The 21,239-nt window shown below is 31.7% G+C and overlaps 3 protein-coding genes and 1 non-coding gene across 4 annotated transcripts in view; 3 read left to right on the top strand and 1 right to left on the bottom strand.

Moving 5' to 3' along the window:
• Positions 1-6,168: 6,168 nt before the first annotated feature.
• Positions 6,169-6,250, top strand: Trnas-gcu. The gene has a single exon. It is a non-coding gene; the product is annotated as a tRNA-Ser (tRNA).
• Positions 6,251-7,122: 872 nt separating this feature from the next.
• LOC125055289 lies at positions 7,123-14,764 on the top strand. Its single transcript, XM_047657687.1, has 13 exons — positions 7,123-7,274; positions 8,036-8,275; positions 8,623-8,797; positions 9,235-9,395; positions 9,846-10,144; positions 10,339-10,598; positions 11,116-11,314; positions 11,831-12,100; positions 12,354-12,548; positions 12,893-13,048; positions 13,435-13,660; positions 13,988-14,175; positions 14,341-14,764. Exons 2-13 carry the CDS (start codon positions 8,043-8,045, stop codon positions 14,472-14,474), a joined length of 2,496 nt encoding a protein of 831 aa, XP_047513643.1. The 5' UTR covers positions 7,123-7,274; positions 8,036-8,042; the 3' UTR covers positions 14,475-14,764.
• A 375-nt stretch (positions 14,765-15,139) lies between these two features.
• Positions 15,140-21,239, top strand: part of LOC125055310 (RING-box protein 2) — a 29,242-nt gene continuing 23,142 nt past the window's right edge. Inside the window, exon 1 of the mRNA XM_047657735.1 lies at positions 15,140-15,394. Coding sequence (XP_047513691.1) covers positions 15,241-15,394 — 154 coding nt within the window. The 5' untranslated portion in view covers positions 15,140-15,240. The remainder of the gene's footprint in view (positions 15,395-21,239) is intronic.
• Positions 16,433-19,737, bottom strand: LOC125055302 (facilitated trehalose transporter Tret1). The gene is made up of 3 exons (XM_047657723.1): positions 19,538-19,737; positions 18,520-18,639; positions 16,433-18,439 (listed from the first exon to the last, which is right to left on the bottom strand). Exons 1-3 carry the CDS (start codon positions 19,622-19,624, stop codon positions 17,186-17,188), a joined length of 1,461 nt encoding a protein of 486 aa, XP_047513679.1. The 5' UTR covers positions 19,625-19,737; the 3' UTR covers positions 16,433-17,185.

The following is a 21,239-nucleotide window of genomic DNA, read 5'->3' as shown; positions in this document are numbered from 1 at the left end:
AGGACTCAGGATCGATGTATTGGTAAACTTCGCAGTCCACGGTATCCTGAGCATTCGCCGCCAGCACCACATCTCAATGGCATCGATACTTTGCCTTTCTCGAGCCAAGATAGTCCACGTTTCCATACAGGAAGATTAGGGAACAGTAGAGCCCGTATCAGTCTTATTTTGGTTCTGCCTTGCGATTCTGTAACTCACTTTTCGAACTTTTCTGATAAGGAGGGAGCTTGTAGTTTATTGTTTATCAGAAAGCCAAATCGTAAAATAATTGCTTCACGACTGATTTGAGCGCGTCCGCCGATATGAAAACCGCTGTGTGAGTTCGAAAAGTGAGTTACAGAATCGCAAGGATGATATCAATTCCTCTTTTCTTCTAGATGTTGCCTAAACGTGTCATAGCATCTTTAGCCATGCCGATTCGCCTTTTTATCTCGGGGACATAGCTGCCGTCGTCACAGATTTGGGATCCGAGATATATGAAGCGGTCAACGATACTGGTAATGTAACACATAGATATTATTATAGTGAAAGTAAATTGCTTAAAGCGCATATAGTTCTATACTAAGCATTATACCTATTATAAGTATAGAAAGGGAATCACAAAGCGGTTATATTTTATTCGTGCGTCTCGTTATGATGTCTGGTTGAAAAGCGTGTAAATTATGAGAAAATGCTGAAATGTTGCCAGAGTTCCGTCGCATTTAAACAGATTAATAGCTCTTGTAAGATTTTCCACGATGAAATGAAAGCAATTGACGCCCTTTTACTTTTTAATGTACAGTGATTATAATGTTTTATTTTAAATATTTTTTCTTAGCTGATCCCAAGATCCTAATTCATTCAGTAACCTCAGAAAGTGATATAAAAGTGTCTACGCTTATTTGCATATATGTACTATATTCTGTATAGTAGTAAACATTAATATATTATGTTTTAATAAAAATATATAGTAAGACATATCACAAGTACGGTTTGTTGTTACTGTATAATTTTAATAATAAAATGGTCCTGGCAATATTTAAAAAGGTTAAGTATTATTCGCAAAGCATCCATCGTATCCAGTATATAGTCCAGAGTTATTTAAACTACCATCATTTCTACCAGTACTAGATTTTCGGTCGTTTCAACCAGTAATAGAACTTGTCATGCTCAAAATATCCAGATTTTGTCTAAACAAGCAGAAAGTTTGCATAAGTATGAGTGTATCTGATACAAAAATGTAATTTAAATATTTACACAGAAACGTCATAAATTTTCCTCTTGTAAACTCATTTGTAAGACTTGAACCTACGTAACAATATTTCATCCAAGTTTTGAGCCAGACGCGGAAAATTGGAAAGTGCATTCGCTAAGTAAATATAAGGAAAATGTTTATTTATTTTAACTTTTTATGTGTTACATAGATGATGGACTTACACATACATATAATATACATGTTTTAACGACTTTTACCTTTGTATTTGTTATGGATAGCAAATTGGTAGGTTTCTGATGTTTTCTTATTTATTGACCTTATTTTTAATCTGTTATAAGTTTATCATAATAACAAATTACCAGAAGTTTTACAGAAAATTTTAATTGATCGCCCCAAATTACCTTTTTTAATTTGCATATAGAATAAATGAGCCTGGTAAATGAGACTTCCGGGGCGAATCTCGAATCTAAAATAAGCATCCTACTTTGGAGCATTAGAAGGGAAGTAGTTTATACTATAGCTACGTAACAAAATAGCCACAGAAACCCACACGAAATAGCGATATATTTTAATTGATAAGACCTTTTTCTTTATTTAATTTAATAAGACAAAGCAATTTCTCAGTACTATCAGCTAAGTTTAAGTAAAAGACGTTGCACGAACATAGTGCAAAGTGTAATTGGCAGAAAAGTGGTGGATCTCGAGTTATCCAGGCGTATATAAATCTACAACTACCTCCGAGATCTGTAATTGAGTTCCGTCTGGACCTACTCCAATTAATTACGTGTGAATTTTCAATGCGAACCACATTTCTAGACTGACAGGGTACATTAACATAAAGAAAAACTACGCTCCGCTCCCAAAGCCGGATCTGTACAAAATTAAAAGCTATACAAAAATAGGAATAATAACATATTATGTAATAACTATTATGTAATTATTCTGTCCTTTGTTGCACTTAGGTGTTACCATTAACGTGGAGATTAGATCTGTTATCTGTATATTTTCACGGCAGACTGCCATTGCCCAATAATTGAAACAAAGGCATTAACCTTGCCTCTAAAGTCTAAGGCTTAGAAGTAACGGGATTGTTGAAATCGTTAAGAAGATCCAATTATCCTTTAGTAATTGGCGGCATTTGCTAATAAAAATAGCATTAGACCATGGCGCTTAAAACTGATACAAACAACATTGTTTGTATACATAATTTAAATTAAATAAACAAGTAATTGTCTACGCGGGCAAATCTTCGAAATTCCAAGTTTCGCGTGGATCAATAAAGGAAATTGATGTTGTCAATAATTTATCAGCATGTGTGACTACATTTCACTGACAACTGCCTCGTATCTAAATAATTTATCCGATACATGAGGTTCTAAATTCCATGTCACTGACTGTTTAAGACACAAGCCACTGAACAGAATTTAATATGACAGTCATTAAAATAAATCTTGCGAATAACCTAGATTTTCAATTTAGGTTTATTAGCTGATAGATTTACTTTAAAAATCATATTCTGAAGGATAAAACAATGTTATTAAGTTAGTATATTATTTTACAAAATAAAGGGTTGGCTGAAATAGATCGCCTAAATTGAGTCAGTCGCTACTTACGTAATTTTTATTTCTTTAAATTGTTTCTTCTGTGAGTATACGTAATTTTATGTATAATTGTAAAATCAAGTGGTTTAAAATAAAAATTCACATTTATTTGTCCCGAATATATTTGTTAGGCAACTTAAAGTAGGTAGTACTTCAAACCGGTGACGCTACAATCTTATAAGGTGAGGGCCTCTGGCTTATGTGTCTGTTTCGCGATATTTTTTTTTCTAATAGGTAAGTAGGCGATCAGACTTCTGTGCCTGACAAACACCCATTACTTTAGAAGTTTAATGTATGCCGATGTTTTCCTTCAAAGTACGGGCGAGTCTTAAATGGGCTCACAAAAAGACCAGTGTATACCAGGGGATCGAACCAACGACCTCAGGAATAAGATTCGCACTTTATAGCCACTAGAGAAATATTGCTTACTTTTATTTATCTATTCATTTATATGACGAAATTTATATGACGGTGGAACAATTTGGTCACAATTTTTCGGTCCACAGAAGCGAAGACATTCTTAAGATTAATAAAATTTAATAACAAAATTAACTACTACAATTAATTACAACAATTTAAACAAGGCATGATAATAGTTTTACAACCTTAAACTGTTTGGGGCAATGTGTGAGTATCGGAACCTGTTGTTGATGTCCGTGCCAAGTTTGGAGGTACAGAATGTCTTTAAAAATTTATTTTATGTTTGTACAAGTACGTAAATAAATAAGAAAAAAAAAATGAATACTTTTCCATAGTTATTAGTTTTTAAGATTATATGTATTTGATTTTTTTGCTAGTCAGTTGTTCATTTAATGATTCTAGTAAGAAGTAAACCCAAATACGTTTAGAAGTTACTTTATTTTTCGTGTTTGGGTATAATCTGGTGCAAATAACTTGCGACACTCTTTGCATTGATATCTTAGGTTAACTGCTACTATTTATTTTACAATTCTCAGTTGTTTGGCGAATATACGTTTAAGATTGGTTTTACAGGTTCCTCCATAGCTGCATAAACAGTAAGATAAAATAGACTCCGCCAGTGCTTTATACAGTAGTAAAATTGTGATAATATATGAATATTTGAAAAATATTTTTTTTGTGGTTTTAGTTTGTCACAAACAGTGTTGATGTGCGGTTTCCAATTTAGTCTATCATCTATAATTAGGCTTGACGCAACGATTTAAGGATAATAATTCTCTATTGCGATGAATTCAACTTGTTACTATGTTGTAAAATAGTTATAGTCCAGAGCTATTTGTAATGAACTCTATTTTGTGCATAGACAATTAAACACCCGTCCGTATTGTCAGAAAATGTATAATAACAGTTGGATTTCTATTGTAGTTAACACTTTGCATCGAGACTTCTTTATTCAATTGCCTGAAGAGCCTGCCCACTTTCCACAAGTCGGACCGTTTTCCTGCATTCATATTGAACAACATAAGTGGCTTCATATCTGCGCTTCATTTTAAACTCCACACAAGAATCCACTCAAAGCCAGAAGGCAATTTTCTTTATTAAAAAAATATAGCAACAGTTGGCTTCTATTGTGATCTTCCCAATTTGAATAATGCGCATACGTACATACAGCTACGAAAGATAGGTAACAATAAAATTAAATAACTTTTTGTTTTTTTTCTGACTTTGATTTTAGGTATGTTAATTGTTAGAATAATGAGATTTCTCGTTATAATCTAAGTTCGACGGATGTTATTCATTACATCTGTCAAAGGTCAGCTGTAAGGCAAGCCGTAAGGCGCCAGACGTCTCAATAAAAGTTATTTAAAAAAATTAAACAGAATACAAATACCTTAGCTACTGAACCGATTTTGACAAGACTTCCTTAAGTTGGAATAAAACTTATTTAAATCAAAACCATCATTGATATAACTTGTTTCAGAGAAATTTGTGGACAAACACACTAAATTGATGAGCATATTATTACAAATTATCTAATTCCAATATTATCAAATATATAACGGTCAAACTCAGAACCAAACCTTTCTTGAAGTAGGTACTTTGAACATAATAAGAGCAGTTCCTACATCAGTCTTTATAATCAGATTTATTGTACTATTTTTATATTACAATAGTCTTGGCGTCGTTAAGTGACAAATGAACAATTGTTCTGTTTTGTTTTTATATTTTTTTTAAAATAATTCATAACCTACTCATAAGTTCGCACTAAATAATAAAGTTCCTGAAATAAAATTATTTTTAAAACGATTTAATGGAAACAAGAGATGGTTGATAACACGGTAATCCTGTAAAAATTTCCGAGTATGAAGACCTGCCGATGTCTTGCTCGCCAATCCCGGGATTTACGATACTAAGTCCTTGCATTTTTACGTCTTCGCTGTTCTTTGATATTATAATTTTGTCCTTTTCTACCTACTTAATATTTATGAACTTATGAAGTCATTGATCTACTTTCTAAGACGTGTGGGATAGATTAATATAGTAGCAAAAAAAACACACAAATTATGATTTTAAATTTGTATCATCTATAATTACTTAAATAATTTCTTCCTGTATTTATTTTCGTTTAAAGATACTACAATAAAAATGACTGTCGACTGTTAATGACTTCTTGCTATTGGCTACTTTAATAAATTAAATGCATTTTAATATTTTCTGACAGAATATTAGTACATATTAATAGAACACACTATAATTTTAAATAAAAAAATTGAGTGAAGCGACATCTAGCGAAATTTAAGCAACGTATTTAACTATCTGCCATTTATCATCTTAGTCGTTTTATTTTCTACTAGATGTCGGTACACACAAATAAGAATTTATTTTACAAATATTGTTTTTAATCCTGATTGTATTGTTAATTAATTTAAATAAGATTTTTGTGCATACATACCAATAAAGTTTTATTATTGGATATATCTCTTTATATAATATTTCGTAATATTGTATTGATACGAAAGATGCTAGCAATTATTTTAAAATAATGATTTATTACTATATTTTATTGATTCTGTGAATATAAAGCAAATACAATCAAATTACTAGATTTTTTTTTCAATTGTTATGATTAAAAAGTCAATATTTGATTATTGTTCATATTTTACGTGTCCTACAAGATGCAAATTTGCCATAATGTATTGTAATTAACTATAATATATGTATGTAACACTTATTTGATTGATTACATGCTAATAGAATATTACAGAAATTTAATTCGCTTCTAAGGAAAAAAAGTTTATTAAAATTGAAATCTCGTAATACAATATTATAATCAATTGTTGTATGTATTAAGTCTGTTTAATACAATTCGTTACATGTCGTTGAATAACAAATATTTTACAGGATATTAGTTAATGAAGTTTATAAAACCTAAATTTACCATCAATCCCATGTGACGAGGTGGCCGAGTGGTTAAGGCGTTGGACTGCTAATCCAATGTGCTCTGCACGCGTGGGTTCGAATCCCATCCTCGTCGAAACTTTTTGTTTGAAATTTCTTTTAACTTGACTTTTTAAATGCTATAATTTAATAACAAATTGCGTCTTTTAAAAATGTACTTATTTTGTTATGTCTGCCAATCCTTTACTATAAATTTATAGTTTTTTTCTACTGTACCTATTATAAATCTTTGATGCACTGAACTATCAGTTATAATATATAGGTAAAGATATATAGTTATAATATTATATAGTTCAAGATTTATATTTATACTAGCTGCCCCTGCGAACTTCGTTTCTCCTTAATGTGATTTTACTTAGCCTACCTTTTTAGTACATATCAATATTAATAATTTTGCTATGCTACCCCAGAGGCTGTTCGGTTGAAAACTTTTTAGGATTTTCTGTGAATTATCATAAACCTCAGAGTTCAAGTCATATATGTTTTTAATTAACAAATTAAAAATGGGGGTTGATCGTATAGGGGTGACAATTAAGGATTGTATGTATTTTTGTATGCTGTATCATAAAAAAATAAAAGTAGCAAAGAGCTTTGTCTAAGAAATAAAAATTTAGGGAATGGACCACCCTTAACATTTAGGGGGCTGAAAAATATATGTTGTCCGATTCTCAGACTTACTGAATATGCATAAAAAGTTTCATGAGAATCGGTCGAGCCGTTTCGGAGGAGTATGGGAACGAACATTGTGACACGAGAATTTTATATATTAGATTATGTTTAGCTCTGGAATCTTAAATATTTCTAACCAAATATAAAATAGAGTGAAAAAATCTAAACCACATAATCGCTATCATCGTAATCACTTGTGAAAAACAGATATAGGTAGATAATTTTGAGCCCGCTACGAATTTATCTAGACCTGCTTTTATTATCTTATCGTAATACTGCCCTTTATTTTACGAGTCTGAATAAGCTAGGTGTGCCAGCAGTAACGTGTCGAGTGTCATACATGAATTTTCTTTTGTTTTAATTATATGATATTACAGTGCTGTGATTGTAAATTGTTCCTAATAAGATAAGGAGTTTGCTGAAAACAACAGGTATGACTTGTTGACTATCAGATATTTTGTAAAATGACCTTCAACGATTTTAGATGTGTTCTTAAAAATTTGTATTTTACATAAATTCATACAATTTTATATAACATGAAACCTTGTGGGAATTTCTTATTCTTTATAAGCGAATTTTTCTTATTCCTTTTCCAACTAACAGAATCATCAGTTGCATTCGTTCGTTCGTAATCTACGATGAATTTACCACTCCCTTTGAAAACAAAGAATTTACAAGTGCTATATTTTTTATTCATACATATGCAATGTATATTTCACTGACTAATTTTTGATAGCTTATCAAGCGTCCTATTTTGAATCAACCTGATAATAGTGGAAGTGCAAACTTGACATACTTTTTTATACGGATTTAGTTTACAAAGGGGCAAGGGCTACATACTACATACATTTAGTTTGAAAATCTACTGTCTAGTACAGTACAATTATTTTGATGATTAATAATTGTATTACAGATTACACGCCTGCCAACAATTTTTATGAACGATAATTTTCATAGATTATATTTTAGGTACATTACATTAGGGTTTATTTACATTGTATATTTCTTGTCTTTGCGTAATTGCAAATGGATATAAAGATGTTATTAATTCAAAAATTTATTGTTTATTTTTGTTGATTTCTTCTTATAGGTACTTGAATAAAAAATAATTCAAATCTAAATTATGGGCCGTGGACATTTTTCGATGAGAATCTCATTACTAATACATTCTTATAAATTGATTTATTTTCAGAAACAGCATGTTTTGGTTACTAACAATTGCGTTGTTAGCAAGCGGCGCAAGCGCCCAGCTCACAGCGCAAACAAGTGTAGCCCCAGAGCTTCGAGAATGTTACATGAATGTAACCTTATTGGATAGAAATAACATACCACCTACAACTCTGCCTGTATTAATAGATATCATACAAAAGATCGAAGATGATCCCAACGTTAATATGGATCTGCGGCAATTAGTTGTTCAAATATTGCGCACGTAAGTTCACACCCGAAATATGTTGATTTGTAGATACGTACCTACCTAGTTTTTATAAGTAGGTACACGCTTTACAATAATCTTAATCTGGTCTAGTTTCATTTTACCCGAAATTATTTGAAATAGATTAAATGTTAGATGACATCATTTTATTTTAAAACACATTTTTGTCCGATTTATGAATGACAGTTTATCATAAGTTCTTACAATTTTGAATTAATTTTTGTTTTTAAACTTTATAAAAACTTCATTCTATAACGTTCCAGTACAATGAGTTTAAAAACCTCACTGATCTGGGCAAAACCTTTTATCATAAATTGACTTAATTTTTTGTTATGACTTTTTAGATATAGACAAGATGGTATAGAGTACCATCAGCCAGATGCCAATGCCGAAAGGTCAGGAAATGTGCTCCCATATGCGCCTACATTTCACTCATTTCATAGACACAGAATTGTCTTATCGAAAATTCTTCCCGGCAATATACAGGAATTGCCAAATGTCCTCACACCTCCTTTGAAGGTATTATTATACTTTTTACTTGCAAATTGATATGGCACGGTACTTGATAAAGTAAACATGGTAAACAAGCTGTTATTGGCTCTAAGACCATAAAACATTTGTTCAAACAAAAAATAAGGTAACACTAACGATTATATATATGACTTATCTTTATGAGTCAAACTGAAATTGCGACATTCTCTCAATATTACATTAGGTATTGCATTACCGATACTATATTTTACATAGGTATTAGTTTTTGGGCATAAACAACAGTTAAAACTTCGAGGACGAAAAAACATTACATGACGACAATTCGGGCAATTTATTTTAGAATTGGGTATTTGCATAAAATCCGTTTTAAATGTGATTCTAAAAAATGGACTTCAGTTACTGGAGTTGTCGCAAATTGTAGTATTTTCTTAATGGCCTCTAAATTAATAGTTCTCATGTTTTAGTGTGCCTTGCATTACATGCTATCTACAACCGTGGATGCTAGAGTCCGCGGAAATGAACAAAATTGTAATCAACTTTCTCAACTCCGCGCATTAAGGACGGCCAGAAATATACCAAGAAACTTGAAGATGGATGATGTAGAAATTTTAGATCTCGATAGTATGTAAGTAAGCGTATTGTTCAATACTTATTTTAGGTAAAAACTAATTTTGTGATACATTTTTCATGGCGCATAGATAAAAATGTCTCATTAAATTTATTTTGAAATATTAATATTAATAATAAAAACTTTATTTATGACAAAACGGTTTCTGACAGAATTCGTATATCGCTAGTCCCCACACTTCCCTAGTGTGGCCCTGTGTTGTGGGTAACTAGAAAGCAATTATTACGTGGTACATGTTTAAATTAGTTTAAAAAGATGATAATAAAAAATAATAATACTAATAAATTTAGTGTTACAAATGAAGTGAATGAGTGAGTGTGTGTATAATAGTTCTTACGTTTCCTCTAAAATGAAAATTTTTATTTCATTAAAAATCTCACTTATGCTAACATTAATTTCTTTTGCTAAAGTTATGATATATGATAGGTATGTATATGTTTATTTCAGGAAACTCACGAAGACTATCGGTCAAATGAGACACAATCCAAAGGAAGACGTAGAGTATTCAAGTGTGGGGGGAGGTTTAAAATCTGAACGACAGTTGTTAGGAGACAGCCAATGTCCTTTGTTAGGTGGGGTAGTATTCACAAGATGGGGGGCAGTTTCAGCCGGTCATCTATTAGCTGGTATAGCAGGAGGTGCCCAGTTCCAGCGTATAAGGGTATCAGACTTAGTAAGAGGGTCTATGACTAACTACGCTAACCTTCAGGACACTGTTTCTTCAACCTTTGCCACTACAATTTCAGGTTTGTTTCGTATAATTCCAGCAAAGAAAAACAAGCAATGATATTACTTTACTCGTATTGTAGGATCTCTGATTATTTGTTTCTGTTTACATATTACAACATATAAAAGCTTGAGTATCGATGTTTTAGCAATTATTAATAATACATGTACAAATTTTAACTTTTGGATTTCTAACTAATTTGTCTGCTCGTAGGTGATTTAGCGGAAGCTGTTCTTATCCAAGGAACAGAAAGAGGCACAAACGCAATAACAGTCGGCACAGCTGGTAACTGGAATTCCACTCAAGCACCAAGATATTTTATGCTTCACAATCGTGTCAATGTAGAAGCAACAGACCCAGAACTACGTGGTGACATTGATGGTTTCGTGCTTGGAACTCTTATACAGTCTAACGTTGTCGACGCTGCTTCTATAAAGCTATCACAGCTGCTAGATATGTACTATAGTCCAAGGGTAAGATGATCGTCTAGAATAAAGATCCATTTAGCGTAATTACATTAATAAAAGCTTTAGTGCGTAACGTCATAGAGTACGGGACCGTAATATGGTACAAAACCCACATTGAAATCGTATAATCAGATCAGCGACAAGTAATTGTTGTGCATGACTATAATTTTACTAATTTTGTTACTTATTAATTGTTTACTTATTTTCTAATATTACTTTTGTTAATTATCATATACAATTATTATTAATACTGCATTTCAATTCTAAACAAGAACCTCTTATATAGTTACTACTAAAACTTGCCACCAGTTGCCCTCCTTTTCATTTAACTATATCAATTGTATTATGTATCTGCAACGAAGTGTTAATAAATAAAATAAAACCTCGAAAATAATTATGGTAATTTGAAGTTTTAAGTGTTATCATTATATTATCATATTCCCCCCAAACATTTTACATGTTTAATTTAATAACTGGTTTTTGCGTGTAATGTAAATTGTGTTCAATTTAATCCCTATTTCAGAATGGTGTCTACGATGCCAACAGAAGGGCGTGCAATCGCCGAGATTTAAGACAGCAGTTCATAAATAGAGATGAGTTAATTGGTGAAACGTCAGCGTTCGCTGCGGCATTAGACACCAATATACCTCTTCGTGGAACTATTGTTAGTGGTCTTGACCAACTGGTCTCAACTGCAGTGGAAAACTTCCAGTCCTATACGAGTAACTTATTCCTTTTATTAAAACACTAAATGTATGGCCTTCGTTCATTGTAATATAACAAAGGAAGATTCAGTTTAACCCAATCAATTATATTTCTCTCAACTATATCTTAAAAAATTACATTTATAAGAGATGGCTACATTTATTTGTATATTATTAAATACTCGACCTAGATCCATTAGAGTTATAAAGGATAGCTTCGCTTTTTAATGCGAGCAGGCCACTTAAATTTGAGTGTTTACCCCCGCTCATGGACACCTGCAACACCAAGACGTTTGGAGGTGTATTGCCAGCCTTTAAGGTAGTCCTGTACTCTTCAAAGCTCCTAATAAGGTTACTGGCAGATGGTGCTATAAAGTGGTAGGGCGAGACAAGAAGTGTAAACTGCTCTGTAGTGGAACGTCATGGAAATTTGTGGTCTTGACGTCTGTTGTAACAACAACAGTCGATTTAAATAAACTGTCAAGATACTGCTTCATTTGAATCGACTTTTTTAGTTCAATTTAAAATTTTCAGCTAACAGCCTAAACGACTTAAACTGTGTGAATACAGTTACAACTACGGATAACTTCAGACTTAAAACAAATCTGTACATAGTGATAGATTCTACTTGGCCATACCAGGCTGTATATCCGGCGATATCCTATCTATTGGACAACATTGAAGTGGGTAAATTCGGTTCCAGTGTTACCCTACTGAATGCTTTTGATGGGAGTATTGTATTGGACAAAACATTCTCTTTGGCTGATTTCCATTCCAACTATACCTTGGCTAGACATCAAGCTCGTAAGTAAAGTGTTTATGTCTTAACCTGATAACCATCACCAAATTTAAATCGCTATTTTCAAGAGCGATTTAAATTTGCGCTGCGAAGCCCGGAGCGACGTCTATTTGTGTTGAGTACAATGGAGCTGCTACATTTTATAAAAAAATATTAAAGAAGCTGTTTTAGTAGTTTATATAAATGAAGAGAATGTTTATGATAGAATCTACTTAATTAGTTCTTATGAATAGAATATAAATATTATGTATGTTTCAGTATTCAATGGAGTAAATTTGGAATCGACCCTAATAAATATAAGATTGTTAATGGAAAGAGAACTAGAAAATGAAAAGTCATTAAACTATGTAGGTGGAAATTCAACTGTCTTACTGTTTTTACTAAACACCGCAAACTTACAAATAACTGGTCCTATTATTAATGAGGCTCGGAAAATCAACGAAACAATTCCAGGTAAATTTTTCAATACGATTTGTGATGTATGGACTTATAGTACCCACTAAATTTAATGCTGCCTTTAAAGGCCGATTTACATTATCTTAGTGTTTAGGAGAGTGCTTTAGGATAGTACTTTAGTTGAAACATGTAAACGCTACTTGCTTTAGTAAACGCTACGCTAAAGAACTTGCCTTTCAAGTTGTACTAAAGCACTCTCCTAAACACTAAGATAATGTAAATCGGCCCTTAGACATTACCACTAGTATAATGGCTAGAACGTAATTAAAAAGCTATAAAAGATATGTAAATTTAACCACTTAACTTGCTTATGCTATCTAGTAATTTCTTTGATATTTCAGACCTACGTATTTTATTTGCAACGTCCACAAACCAGTTCGACAGTCTGTGGCAAATGGTTCGTGATATGCGTAATGACATTAAAGTTGTGTCTTTGAACGCGGAGGGAACTAATGTTGAAGTTACTATGAACCCAGTACTTACGAGAGTGAAGTCAGGTGATTATAAAATGTCGTTGACCGCGTGTAAATGTACATTCCGCCAAATAATTTAATTATTTCCATTCACCTTATTTCTGCTGTACCTTGGTGTACGAAATTTTTGTTTAACCTTATCGGCGCATTTAACACTCGCTGGTGGTACTAGTCAATGAAAACGTCCTGAGGAAACCGCCTTAGACTCAAAAAGTCAGTGGCATATGTTAGGCACAGAACATTGCTGACCTACTTGCTTTAAGAAAAATAAATGATCACGAAACATTTACAGAAAACTCATGCCCAGACCAAAAAACGCTGGCTACGAGAGGTTCATTTAATACTTCTTAGAAGAAAAATCTTTGGACAATCAGTTGTACCATTTAATACTATACGATTAATACTTTCAGTTGGAAGAAGAATAGTTAACTCGAACTGTGGTTCCACATTTAATGGAGAATTAACTTCCGGTAATAGACAATTTGACGATTACGTAGAACCAGGCTATATAAATTACTATGCAATAAGTCCAAACTACTTCTTTGGTAATGCCAACAGAAGAGTTCGCATTTCGAGAACAGGAGCCGGTGCTGGTAGTCTTATTGTTTGTCAATCACGAAGATTTGAACAACCAAGGTAATATACAAATACAATCACGAATAATCTATCATCATATAAATAACAAATTAAATAATAGGTTTCTACCCTATAAGAAATAAAATACTACTTACTTTTACTTCGCACTAAGTCTTGACTCCACCCACGTTTTCTTTCAATCGAAAAAAATACGTTTCGAAGGTACAGCTATAAAAAACTATCACTCCTGCCAGAATTAGTCGGCAAATTAAACCGAGACGGCGTACTTAATTTTTAAACTTAATTCTAATATTTATTTAATGTTAATCCTATTGAGATTTAAAATCTGCATTTGTAACTTATTTTGTTATAAACAATATTTTTCAGACAAAACATGACGGCTGCAGGTGCTGATCAGGATTCGATTATTTGTCAAACTCTTGCGTCGGGTAACATAGAAATCAGTCTCCAAGGAGCATGCGAAGGTCATTGGACGATTGGTTCCTGTCCATCTTTCTTTATTTCTGTCCAATCACAGGTTCCCGAGGGCTCCAGTTTGTCACCAAGTTGTACTGGTGAGTAATTTAATTGGTTCCATATTTATATAATTTTTATACACAGTATCATAACAATACAAATAGTTTTTCTGTAAGAAGTGAATGATGAAGATAGTTCAATCACGGAATACCGATTTTTTTATCTAGTTGATTTTTCATTTACTTACATATTTTCCTTTTCAGACCCTGCATGTAGATTTCCCTACAATATGAGGTATCAAGTTCAAATTGAAGAATTTGGATGTTTCAGTAGCGCGGGAACTATTGCATTAAGTGTAATTTTAATTTTTTGTGGTATTTATATTCATTTATTGTAATTAAGTGTCGTAGCTCCTATTTTAATTATTACACATAGATTTTAATATAATATTAGCTGCTGTGTTTTCTATTTAACGTGATACACATATTATGGAAATTTATAGGTACCAAAAATTCATTTTTGCCAGCAAGGTCTACCTACTAACACTAGAATAATAATTCATGTTGTACTGAAGTAGAAATCCCACCTTTTTATTTTGTAACATAAATATCTTATTAAAATAACGTAAAAAATATGTGAGATTGTTGTGTATATTTCGAATTTTTTATTAATAAAATTATTATTATTTATGGATACTTTATTACCTTTTATCTATCAACATATTATGTATATAATGTCATTTATTCGAACAAATTATATCAACGCCATCTATGGCACCGATAAAATATTTGTACATAGGAAATATATAACGACCTTTTTTGTCTCCGTGTAAACAAAATTTTTAAAATTGATAAACACCGATATTATTTTATTTAGTGAAGTTACAATAATTTTGAATTGTACATCTATACCTCACACTTGTTGACTGATTGATAACCAGGCCATAAATCGTGAAATAATTTTATTAAAGCTGACTGATAATTGATAACTGACAACTGACAACAAGCTACGGGTCTGTATATCTGTCAAAATCAGATGTTTTCACTCTCGGTCTTCGGAATTGTTAAAACTTAATGTTTTTTAATAGTTTGAAATTTGCATGAAACATACTGTTAAGTATTATATTGAGTTAATAAAGTAGTCGACTTTAAATAACGTTTAAAATGTCTGGTGAAGATTGTGAAGCACTAGATAAAGGTGACAATGATAGCCAAAAACCAGATAAGATGTTTACTCTTAAGAAATGGAATGCTGTAGCTATGTGGAGTTGGGATGTCGAGTGTGATACTTGTGCTATATGCAGAGTCCAGGTTATGGGTGAGTTATATTATCGTTTACCTTATTTTAATACACGGTAGTAGTAGTTACTTTATAAACCGCAGCCCTGAGTCAGCTCAAAACTAATCCAAGTATTTATGATGACACAGGGTAAATGGTAATTAGCAGTCATAAAAGAGAAGTTAGGGACACTTGTATATGTTTGTATTAACTTTTATATCACTGTATCGAAAATTTGACAGAAGAGATTTTTATTAAATTTTATGATTTTAGTGACTTTGCAGGTTTAGGCAGAAATACTTTATAGTCCTGAGATAGTCAAACTATCCAGATACAAACTCGCAAATCGCATAAAAATTATGAATCTACAGAGGCCTTACAACATAATATTTTGGCATGACTTTGAGGTTCCATAAACTAAAACAGACACAGCGCACAATAATAATAACTCTCAGCTACACTCTCAATTACATGTGCATACACACACACACACATTCACTCATACCTAATGTCTTATAAGACATAGTTGACACTAAAATTACTTTTTTTTAACGGTTTTAAACATGTACTATTTTGCACGAATGAACATTCTTTCTATTTAACATTCGCTCAAACGGTGAAGGAAATCGGTGAGGTAACAGACTTGCCTTGTCAGTTGGCAGCGACAACATGTGTCAGGCACAGAAGGCTGATTGCCCACTTGCCTATTTGATTGACATATGATCATGAAACAGATACAGCAATCTGAGGCCCAGACCTAAAAAGTTTGTGGTACAACTTATTTTTATTTTTATTTTTTATAACATGCAATCCCTTGAAACTTTATTTCTCCGTCCTCTTTTTTTGATTAAGCTTATGATTTCCGTGTAATTCACGGATAACTAGCGAGATTTCCGGGTAACTCTAAATTTCTACAGAATCATGCCCTAGAAATGATAAGCACCCTTGGCAGTAAATGAAGTCAAATAATAAAGGCAGTAAACTTAAACTCTGAAAATTATAAATGGGAACTTTGGAAATTTAATAACCTTTTATAGTTAAACTTCTATTTTATTTACATATTTATATTATAACTATCTTACAAAACAGTAATAAATAAGTACAATTACCTATATTATATTATGTTTTTGGTTTATTTCTAAGCTTATAAAGATATATTTAGAAAGCAGGTTCTTCAAAACAATTGGTACAGTACATGAAACTTAATAATTTAAATATTTATATATATTGAGGTTGGTTAACTGTATTTTGTTTGCTAAAACCTAATTTTTATCTCAAATATTTGAGAAAATTACCATGTTAATATAAAATGTTACAATTTTTACTGCAGATGCATATAATATTATTTTATAAGGTAAACATTATCATAGACTTTATGTCTTAAACAATTTTGTATTGCACATGTTTCACAGATCAACTGTAATTAACACAAACTGTGACATCTGTTAAAAACAAATGAATGAATGTTTTATTACTTTGCTTACACTGAACAATTTTAATTGTTTTTGAGTTTGGGCACTATACTGTCTAGTTAGTAACTCAAAATGATAACTTCATATTTAACACCTTTTTATAAAGTCATTAAATTTTAAAAATACATTCAATTATCTCAATTTACTTTGTATCTCAAGTCACAATGCAATCTTGAGAGCTGTCAAAATTCATACAGAAAATGACACCTTTTGGATTTTAGATTTAAGTTAAACATTCTAGTATAGACTTAGACTAGAAACAGGTTGAATTTATTTTTATTTTAAGCTACAAAAACGCCGTTGCATATAAATTGATTTTCCTTATATAATTTATATATGTGGTAAAGCAAACAAACTATTAACAACCACTTGGCAGTGGTTTAATATTTACTATTGAACTTAATCTTCGTGATCTGTTACGCCTACGTGTTAGTTTATTTTCTATTTGTTCGAGACTTTTACCTCGCGTCTCAGGTACACATATGATCACAAAAAATAGTCCTGTAAAACAAATGCTACCGAATAACCAAAATGCACCCGATGGTTCTATCGCTTTTACGAGGTTATAGAACGTTTTTGTAACTATAAACGAACATAAATAATTAAATGAAGTACACATTGAAGCTGCAGCTCCTCTTATTTTAGCAGGTAGAATTTCACCCATCATAAGCCATGGTATTGGCCCAAAAGCTAATGAGAATCCAAGCAAATAAACCATTATACATGTAAGAGGTATCCAACCTAAACTTGTCGTTTCTAAATTAACCACATAGAAAAATGTACCTAATACCATTAATGTTACAGTCATTGTAACTGAAGAAATGTACAATAATAGTTTTCGACCCGCTCTATCAATGATTCCTGTGGCGATGAACGTTGATACAAAGTTAACGACACCTACAATAATCGCAGATAAATTCTCATCTACAGAACTCCCGGCCATTTTAAATATTCCTACCGTATAGAATATGACAGCATTTATCCCAGAAAATTGCTGAAAAGCCATTAAACCAAGACAAATTGAAATCGATTTTAGATATTTTTTATCAAATATATCTCTAAACGATGACTGGTTTTGGATCTCGGCATCGGATAAAGCTATGTCTTGCATTTCGTTATCAATGTTTGCATGCTTTCCTCGAAGCCATTGTAGTGCTTTCCGGGCATCTTCTGTCTTACTTTGCGATAAATACCAACGCGGCGTTTCTGGTAAAGGTAGCATTAAGATAAGAAATGGAACAGAGAGAGCAGCCCCCAAATATGCCAGTGCTGACCAGTCTAAATATTTACCCGCTGCGTTACATATGAGGATTCCGATGTTTCCGATTGCTGTAGGCAATATTCCTAATGTACCTCTTACTTCTGGGTGAATGGTTTCACCCAGATAAACTGGAAAAGCTAATGATGCAATTCCAACGCATAAACCGCAAATTGCTCGTCCCACAAGTACCAAGTGGACAATGTTTGCTGAGGCTATCAGAATCCATCCGATAGCAAACGGTATTGCAGTCAGTATTAACGTTCTACGACGTCCTAAGTAATCTACCAGAGGTCCACCGATAATGCCCCCGATCGCTGCAGTCAAAGGTAGTAACGCGCCGACCCAACTGGCCTGAAAATATATTTTTTTATTATTGCAAATGTCAATTCAAAAACACTCATAGAAGTTATGAAAAATATGAGCCTACTTACGTCTTCTTCGGACACCGAAATAGTAGTTGAATTTTTCATAGTAGCAAGTGCTGGTGAAGTGTAAGCTGAAGAGAAACCAACTATCATTGAACCCAACGAGACTCCAATAGCTGCCAGTACCTACATCAAAGTGATGAAAATAGTTACTTTATAATAATATTCAATCATAATATAATATATTTCAATAATCAATATCTATGAGGATGTTGCGGTATCTTGTAGTAAAGAATAAAATAAGAAACTCGTTACTAAGTACTAACATTAACATTATTCTTAAAATTAACATTTTCTTACATACATAAGCTCAAATTATAATCAATTAAAATTAAGTTGACACTAGATTTTTTTAAATCATTATTACTAGCAACAAAATGTAAATGTTTCAGTATCATGACGTGTTTGAAACAGACTCGCATTCCAGATAAATAATGTTAATTTACAGAGCATAAGCGAAATGCCTATCGTCAATTTAAGCAATCGACAATGATTGTGTCCACTTTGTCTCATATTAAATCACAGATGTATGCACACGTAATATGCGGTAATATGATATCTCATGTTTCGAAGACAATAAATTATTAACAACAAAAAAATTGCTATTCCCTCTCACAAATTGTATTATTTAATGTATAAACTTTTTTATTGCCCTATTTGCATTAGGTACCAGCAAAGTGGCAAAATTACGATTTGTTAAAGCATAATTAAAAAATAAAATAATTGACTAATTCTTAAAAACGGACACACCCACAAAATAAAATGTTTACGAACAGGATGATACTATAATAATTATTATGAGGTTTCCCTGTTTGACTAATGAACAATAATTACGTCAAGACTCAAGATGTCAAGTACTTGAGTACCTATTTAGTTAATAAATAAATATTTAATAATTTAATAACCAGATTTTTTTAAAACTAGTATTTAAATAACAGGACAAGCATTGTATATTATTTTAAATGGACAAACTTTTTTATTTAAATCAACAAAATAATCTATGAAAAAAAAACTCGATACCTACCTGCGAAAATGTATACTTTGGTTTGCCATAGTCACTTTCACCCACTATGATACTACAGTGTGTATCAGCTCTCATTAAAATCTTCATTTTTAGTATTTAACTTCGTTAATATATTAACTTTTAATTCCCTTTCTCTATTTTCGCATTAGATGTGAAACCTTCATGTACAAAAGTACAAATGAGTCTGTCTTATGGCGACCGTCGTATTTTATATGAACACAAATTGATTGACAAAACTGATTGGATTCCGAGGTTGGAACATCAAAACAATGTTTTCATTGGCCATTTACAAAATGTACTGAAAATTATACATTTAATATTGTTTAAGGATAATCAGCGTACAGTTCAATTTGTTTCATTATACACCGACGAATAAATGTATAATTAATGCTGGGACTGTGGTTATTTCAAGTGTTTTTCGTATACACCATCATAGCGTATTTTATTTAAATAAATACTTCAATAAGATTATAGTTTAAACCTAGTTAAATTGACTGTTAAATTATCTATTAAATTAGTCCTCTATAATTAGTAATTAATTATTTTTATCATCCATATGTTGTATTTGTTTTTTTTTTATATTTAATATAATGTTTTTTTTATTAACCATACTGTTATGTTTGCGGACTCTACTTGGTGAAGAGATACTTAGCAATACGCTTTAATATACCCTAATAGAAGACCTCCAAAAATCGAATGTTATAACATAATATAGATAACTATTGTAAGTATGCTCAACTATGGTCTTTTACAGAAATCTCTGCATAAACGGCGAAAAAATTGACGATTTTTTAAAATCATGGTTAGGTAATACAGTCCTCTATTACATTTGCAAGACACTGACCTTGAAAAGGACATTCATTGTCTCAATTGTGTTAAATATTAAAAAATGTTTTATTATTTATATTATGCATTTTAAGTATAATTTATCAATCTATAGAATTGGCTGGTTGTAGTTAATCTTTAAAAAACCTTTTCATTTAGACATGACATCTTCAGTTAATAATTAGCTAACCAAAAGATTTTATATTAGCATATTATATGTCCAGACATATAAGTACTACGTGCATTATATATTTATACGGTCGCTGATACGCAAAAAGATTTAATTCATTTTCGCATTGTATTGTTATTTTATAAGTATGATAAAAAATCCTATCTATGTACAAGAGCATTGATCGTAGGAATTATGATAGATTTTTCATTACATGAAATTTTAAAAACGATAGTTAAGGTTTTTATCTATGAATCTAATAGACATAAAATCTAGTAATAATTTAAATATAAATTAATAATAAAAATTGTAAAGATAATGTATTTTTTTCATTTTCCCGACCACGGTTGCCAAAAACGTCCGAGATTGCGGAGGAACACTTGTTAGAACGTCATAATTCATGATGTGCATACCATTTTGCTATAAAAAAATATAAGGTGCTAGTGATGTTACCTTACGCATTGATTATAAAAGTGATATACAGTATAATAATAATAATAATAATAAGAGCCTTTATTTCCAAAACTTAACTATAATAGATTAGAACTTTCATTGATTTTGAATTGAAAAATTAACTTTTAACATTACGTAAAATACACTTTAACATTTAGGAATAATCATTTGCTTGTCAGATTTTGGTTTGTCCACCGTTGGACATAGGCCTCCTCCATCCGTTTCCACTCGTGTCTGTCGTGGGCCAGGTGCGGC

The sequence above is a fragment of the Pieris napi genome, chromosome 1, assembly GCF_905475465.1.
Source record: "Pieris napi chromosome 1, ilPieNapi1.2, whole genome shotgun sequence".
NCBI lineage: Eukaryota > Metazoa > Arthropoda > Insecta > Lepidoptera > Pieridae > Pieris > Pieris napi.
The sequence above is the reverse complement of the archived record's forward strand: the minus strand, read 5'-3'. Positions and strand labels throughout refer to the sequence as shown.